This window comes from Apium graveolens, chromosome 11 (genome assembly GCF_009905375.1).
Source record: "Apium graveolens cultivar Ventura chromosome 11, ASM990537v1, whole genome shotgun sequence".
Lineage (NCBI taxonomy): Eukaryota > Viridiplantae > Streptophyta > Magnoliopsida > Apiales > Apiaceae > Apium > Apium graveolens.
The window spans coordinates 58510036-58517859 of record NC_133657.1 but is presented as its reverse complement, the minus strand read 5'-3'; the positions used below and the strand labels follow the sequence as shown (position 1 = coordinate 58517859).

At 39.2% G+C, this 7824-nt stretch overlaps 1 protein-coding gene across 1 annotated transcript; it reads right to left on the bottom strand.

The window, feature by feature from the left end:
• Positions 1-2453: 2453 nt before the first annotated feature.
• On the bottom strand, positions 2454-3113 carry LOC141695526 (uncharacterized). The gene is made up of 2 exons (XM_074499765.1): positions 3006-3113; positions 2454-2840 (listed from the first exon to the last, which is right to left on the bottom strand). Exons 1-2 carry the CDS (start codon positions 3111-3113, stop codon positions 2454-2456), a joined length of 495 nt encoding a protein of 164 aa, XP_074355866.1.
• Positions 3114-7824: the final 4711 nt, after the last annotated feature.

Below are 7824 nucleotides of genomic sequence, written 5' to 3'. Positions count from 1 at the left end.
GTGAATGCAAGATGAGTTGGACTGAGCATCTATTTCCAGAAATAAAGCCTCGTCTGTGTCTCTAGGAAGACTAAGGTCGAATGAATGATTTTGGACCCGATAGGCCATCTGGTAGTGTAGAGTGGCAATATAAGTTCCTGCCACTTGAGGTGCTCCAACAATATGCAACTGAAATTTGAGATTGTTATAGATGAGAGGGTCGTCAAGTCTCATGTTGAAGTTTGGAAATAACGTCATGAACACGGTACCAGCATTGAGTGTAGTTTGAACGGTTGCAATACATGCATGGGCATATTGCTAAAAACGAGTGTCCAGAAGTGCCATTCTTGCCACTACAGGCAAGCCTTTTCTTCCATGAAGTGTTAATGCCATTCGAACTGCTCCAAAATCAAGATGAGTGTATCCATTCATTTGCCATTGAGTTGGCAAGGATTCTCCTAATTGAATTGGGATGACCTGTTCAGCTTCAGTAGATGGGATGGGGACTTGTTCTAACTTTAAAGCCAATACGAGCTCTCTTGCCTCCATCACCTTATGAGAAGATAGAACATGTTTTACAACACGAGGGACGGCATTTTGTCTTTTTGTAAAGGTTCTATATGGATTTAATAAAGGAAGTTCGGTAATAGGGATTTTACTATCTTCATGATGATAATCTACTACATAAAGAAAATCATTATTTTTTGGTTTTGAAGAACTGAAAGAATTACGAGAAAAAGAAAAAGAAGAGGAAGGAGTGAGCTTATTAGGACTAGCCATAGGATTAATGATCCTTATTACTCTAAACTTGCCTTTGGAATTTAGGTGTCTTACGAACACACCAAGTGTTTAAACAATCATGAAATCTCTGCGATAATCTGAGTACATACCCATCGCCACACCATAATAGCAGCCTATAGGACCACAACTCAATATTATAACAACCATTTCATAATATGTTTTTAGTCTTTAGATTTCTGGTGTGAGAGGATCCCCTATCGGGGCAACCACAGAGCATACTCTCTTTAGACCAAAAGTAAGTGACCGTAAGACCGCCAGTTTGTTGGGAGGAATAAGGGGATGGAGTTTAAGCTTCCATGGCTCTGATACCAAGATTACAATTCACTAAGAAAGGTACAACCACTAAGGAGGTTACAAGAAATATAAGAAGAAGCAAGATTATTAGTAAGATGGAAAAGATATAAGAACACACTGAAGTTTATTGCTTAGAATAGAATAGATGTCTAAGACTTGGATACCTTAATACAAAGGGATCCTATTTATAGTAGTCCTGAGGGGACAACTTGATAGGATGAAATCTTACAAACCAATCAGATTTAAACACGTGTAAGGATATCTTATATTACAAAATAATAATATCTCTTTCCACTTAATACACACCACACCTTTTATTTTACAAATACACCATACACTTTATTTTGATACACACCAGACACTTTATTTTACAAGCATTTTGACGCCTAACTTTTATTAACAACTAGCAATGAAAAATCTATGGTTTCCCCCAATTTATATTTTAGTGCTCCTCCGCCATCAAGGGAATAGTAAACATTTTAAATGTGAACAAGTGATTAAATTTCAACAACCAAACCAGTATGGCCCTGATCTAGTCCAAAAGAAACCGATGAGACTTGTGAATAGGCTTTACTTCTGGACATGCAAGTCAATTCATAAGAACGTAATCATCCCTCTATTCATCATCACCACACCTAAATCAACACCAACCTACCAACCGGAAATAGCTCATCCTACGGGATCATGCTATATTCTATGCAAATGCAACTAAATGGACTCACATAATATACATAAACAATTATGCAAACAATTATGGCCTATATGAACAGTAATGCAAGACTATGAATGAACTACCACTACACATGCAATATAATTCCTATATGAACACGACTCTACCACTACTAATCCTTAAATTACCACCCCCAAACTTAAAATATTCAATAACCCCATTGAAGGAAATAATAAGAATAGCCAGAGCATACCTAGCTATCGGCAGGATCACCCTATTCGGGTGGAAAATCGGGCAGCGGATATACTGTGTTACCTCCAAAAATTGGACAATCAACCTCGACACCAGTGGCTCAAAAAGCACTACATAGAGCCTGTGTCAAGTCCTCTGCAAAACGACGGTGGGTATCATGCATGACATTAATACGCTGAGTCAACCGTGTATACTGAGCATCACCAAAACAAGACCTATCAACTGCCTGCTACGCACAAGAAAATTCGAGGAAACATGTGTAACATTTGTTTTGTTTTTTTGTTTCTCTCAACAGCGGGCAAGCGCGGGCGCGCTGAAAGAGAGAGCGGGCGTGCTGAGCTTCTGCCAAATTTTTTTTTCTACACTTTCTTATAAGCGACAATACTCCAGAAACACATTGGTTGCCTCCCACAAGATGTTTGTTTTCCGTCTTTTGCTTGATGTGAAACTTCTAAAATTAAGTCGCATCAAGAACGGCGATCACCGCCTCATTGTTCACCGTATCACCAAAGTAATGCTTCAACCTCTGACCATTAACCTTTAATGCTTGGTCCGATAGCTTATCAAATATCTCCACGGTACCATGCGGAAACACAGTTTTGACTATGAACAGACCTGACCACCTTGACTTAAGCTTTCCTGGAAAAAGTCTGAGACGAGAATTGAAAAGTAGGACTTGCTGACCAGGCACAAATGACTTGTGCACCAACCTCCTATCATGCCATCTATTAATCTTCTCCTTGTATGACTTGTTGTTCTCGTAAGCCTGTAGTCGAAACTCATCGAGCTCATTAATTTGGAGCATTCTCCTTTCTCTAGCAGCCGGCATGTCAAGATTTAGTTTCTTCAAAGCCCATTACGCTTTATGTTCTAACTTAACAGGAAGATGACACACCTTACCATAAACCAAGTGGAAAGGAGACGTACCTAAAGGTGTCTTTAATGCTGTTCTGTAGGCCCAAACAGCTTCATCTAGCTTCAATGACCAATCCTTCCTTGACGGACTCACCACCTTCTCCAAGATTCGCTTGATTTCTCGATTAGAAACTTCAACCTGCCCATTAGTCTGAGGATGATAAGCGGTGGCAACATGATGATTCACACGATACCTTTCCATTAATGCAGTAAATTTGTGATTACAGAAATGCGTTCCTCATCATTGATTATTACACGTGGAGTACCGAAATGTGTGATTATATTCTTATGAAGAAAATTTATCACCACCTTAGCATCGTTGGTTGGCAAAGCCTTAACCTCAACCCATTCAGACACATAATCCACCGCTAGAAGAATATATTGATTGTTGCACGACGAGATAAATGGTCCCATGAAGTCTACTTCCCACACATCGAAAATATCAACTTCAAGAAGCACGTTAAGAGGCATCTCATCCCTCTTGCACATATTTCCAACCCGTTGACAGCGATCACATCTTAACACAAACGGATGAGCATCTTTAAACAAGGTTGGCCAGAAAAATCCATCCTGAAGATACGGGCAACAATCTTCTTTCCACCATAATGGCCATCATACACAGTGGTATGACAATCTCGCAAAATACCCTCTGTTTCACTATACGGAATGCACCTCTTGATTATCTGATCTGCCCCCTGTCTGAACAAGAACGGCTCATCCCATCGAAACTACTTCAATTCATGTAAAAACTTCTTCCTCTGAGCATAAAAAAATTCTGAGGGAATAACATTACTCACAAGATAGTTCACAATGTCTGCAAATCATGGTTCTTCTTCTTGCATCCCAAAAAGTTGCTCATCGGGAAAAGATTCATTGATTAACGTGTTATCTGGTGAAACTTTACCTTGATTTTCCAAACGTGATAGATGACCCGCTCCCTGGTTTTCCATACCTTTTCTGTCCTTGATTTCCAACTCAAATTTCTGAAGCACGAGAATCCATCGAATCAATCGAGGTTTTGAATATTTCTTCGAGACTAAATATTTAGTAGCTACATGATCAGTGTAAACAGTCACTTTTATCCCAAGCAAGTAAGATCTAAATTTCTCGAACCCGTAAACTACTGCCAAAAGCTCCTTCTCTATAGTAGTGTAATTCAGCTGAGCATCATTAAGGGTTTTACTAGCGTAGTAAACCACATGGAAAATATTCTTCTTTTTCTGACCAAGAACAGCTCCAACTGCAAAGTCGCTAGCATCACACATCATCTCAAAATGCTCACCCCAATCAGACGCAATAATAACAGGTGCTGTAGTTAACTTCTTTTTCAAAATCTCGAAAGCAGCTAAACATTCTTCATCAAATTTGAAGGGAACATCCTTTTCCAACAAATTGCATAAGGGTTTAGAAATTTTGTAGAAGTCTTTAATGAATCGTCGATAAAAACCCGCATGACCAAGAAAACTGCGGATTCCTTTAACTGGGATTGGTGGAGGAAGATTTTCAATAGTCTCCACCTTCGCCTTATCCACTTCCAGCCCTTTGCTAGATACCTTGTGCCCAAGAATGATACCTTATTGCACCATGAAGTGACATTTTTCCAAGTTAAGCACCAGATTGGTCTCAATACACCTTTTCAGCACCAATCCCAGATTATGTAAACACTCATCATATGAAGATCCGGAAACGGAAAAATCATCCATGAACACCTCCACATTTATACCAATCATGTCAGAGAATATGGCCATCATGAATCTTTGAAAAGTAGAGGTGCACCACAAAGCTCGAAAAAAACACGATAGAAAGCGAAAGTGCCAAAAGGACAAGAAAAAGTGGTCTTCTCCTGATCTTCTGGGGCAATACAAATCTGATTATAACCTGAGTACCCTTCCAGAAGGCAATAATACTCATGACCAGCCAACTTATCACGCATTTGATCGATCAATGGAAGCGGAAAATGATCTTTTTTGGTGGCTTTATTCAACTTCCGATAATCCATACATACTCTCCACCCTGTGAATCTCCGAGTAGGGATGAGCTCATTCTTCTCGGTAGCTACTACTCTAATGCCTCCTTACATAGGCACACACTGCACCGGGCTCACCCATGAACTTTTTGAAATAAGATAAATGATTCCTGCATCCATTTAAGAATTTCTTTATTTACCACCTCTTTCATGATATGATTGAGTCTTCTCTGATGTTCAACGGTAGGTTTACTTCCTTCCTCAAGAAGAATTTTATACATACAATAAAAAGGGCTGATTCTCTTGATATCTGCAATAGTCCATCTGATTGCTGATTTAAACTCTCTCAGAATTCGCAAAAGCTTGTCTTCCTCACTACCTGACAGGTTACATGCAATAATAACAGGTAATGTAGATGCATCACCTAAAAATGCATACCTCAAGTGATCCGGCAGTGGTTTGAGCTCAAGTGCGGGAGCTTCTTCAATAGATGGTTTAAGACGCTCCTGAGAATTTTTTAGCTCTGCTAATCCAAAAGACTCGAATGGCATATCCAACTTCCTCTTCCACGAAGATGCATTTAATAACTGAAGTTGCTCTGCTCCTTCTTCATCTTTAATATCAGATTCCCCTGTTAAGGCACTCTCTAAGGTATATGACCTTAGCAATTGCTCAATCTCCGAATTCACTACAGAGTCGACCAACTTTACTTTATAGCACTCTTCTTCATCTGTTGGGAATTTCATTGCATTGAACACATTAAAAGTGACATCCTGATCTTGAACCCTCATTTTAAGCTCTCTTTTTTGCACATCGATCAAAGTTCGGCCTGTAGCTAAAAATGGTCTTCCAAAGATAATAGAAATCTTCTTATCCTCCTTAATGTCTAAAATGATAAAATTAGTAAGGAAGACGAGTTTATCCACTTTAACCAAGACATCTTCCGCTATACCTCTCGGATAAATGACATACGGATCAGCCAGTTATAAGGAAATGTTTATAGGTTTTGGATCAGGCAGACCAAGTTGCATGAAGACAGATAATGACATCAGATTGATACTAGCTCCCAAGTCACACAAGCACTTGTTGAAAGATAACTTGCCAATAGTGCATGGTATCGTGAAACTTCCCGGATCTTTAAGTTTAAATGGAATTTCTGTTACAGCACTGCACTGCACTCTTCCGTTAGAGCAACGATTTCCAACTCCGCAAGTTTCAACTTCCGAGATAGAATACCCTTCATGAACTTAGCATAGTTCAACATATGTTCTAGAGATTCCGCAAAAGGTATGTTAATATGAAATTTCTTGAAAACCTCTAGAAACTTGGCAAACTGTTTGTCGATTATCTGCTTTTGAAGTCTTTTTGGATATGGAGGAGGTGGAAAGACCTGTTTGTTTCCCGTATTCTGCTCAGGAGTGGATTGTTCAACAGAATTTTTGTTCGTTTCCACTTCGTCATCCTTCTGATAAGCTTTATTATCAAAGCTTCCACTTTCTGGTTCAGGGGATAGCGCGGGCGCGCTGAGAGGTAGCACAGGCGCGCTGACCTTCTGCCCGTGCACTTCTCCATTTTGCTCAGCTGCTGATTTTTTACGGTTAGTGACTTTTCCAGATCTCAAAGTGACTGCTTTCAGCTTTTTTTTGACTTCCCTCTTGCCTGGGTTAGCCTCCGTATCACTAGGAAAAGTTCCTTGTGGTCTATTAAGCAACACATTAGTAATTTGTCCTATTTGATTCTCCAAAATTTTGATCGAAACTGCTTGGCTTTTACACATTAGCCTCAATTTTTCCAATTCAGATTTTTGATTAGCAGACTGACCAGCACTTCCATGAAATTGTTCTTGCATTCCCGGTGGCTGAAATTGTTGCCTTGGTGCATACTGTTGAAAACCAGGATGGTTGAATGGCTTGGCTCCAAACTGCTGGTAAGGCTGCTATGGATGTTGCATACCACTCTGATTATTGCTCCAGCTGAAATTAGGATGGTTTCGATTATAAGGGTGATAAGCGGCATGAACTGGTTGATGTGGTCTCTGCAAATTGCTCACAAACTATGCTGATTCATTAGATATAGCATATTGATCCGTTGCATGTGCACCTGCATAAAGCTCACAAACACTTGCTATCTGATGAACTCCATAGTTGGTCAGAGAATCCACTTTCATAGTCAACGCCTTTAGCTGAGCCGCTATAGCCGTAGCTGTATCCACCTCCAGAATTCCTGCTACCTAGACTTGTGGTAGTCTCTGAGTTGGATTCCGATATTCATTTGTAGCCATCATTTCAATTAGCTCATAAGATTTCTTATAGCTCTTAGCCCATAAGACTCCACTTGATGCTGCATCTAGCATGGGTCTTTGTAACAACCCCAAATCCGGTGTCAGGGGATTTGGTCGTTATTATGAAACCTCTATCCAAATTAACCTGTTAAATAAATACATAAATGCGAGCGGAAAATATTTAGCATCTATGACCCCAAAATAATCCAAGATCTTTTAAGGTTATGGTTCTAGAAACAAGATATCCAAATTCCATAAATAAATTTTTACTTTCTTTTAAAACTCTTTTCAACAATTCCAAACCTTAAAATTCAACCCGCGAGTATAACTTCGAAAAGAAGTATACTAGACCAATGATTCAATACATAATTAATACATATATAAACACAACTTTAAACAATAAGACTACACTAGTCCATAAACCCTAGACCAACCCTTCCTTGAGTTACGCGGCTAAACAGCGCAAAGTTAATCCTTACTGGAGGGTAATTTAAAAACAGGCAAGTATGAGCGAAAAAAATGCTCAGCAAGTTCATTATAGCATATATAGGGTCTTTTTGATATAAAATCGACGTCTGCAATAGAGCAGAACCATTAAAATCATAATTGCTGAATTAGAAAATTTTAGTTCAGGAACCCCATAATTGGTTCCTTAAATGTATTCAA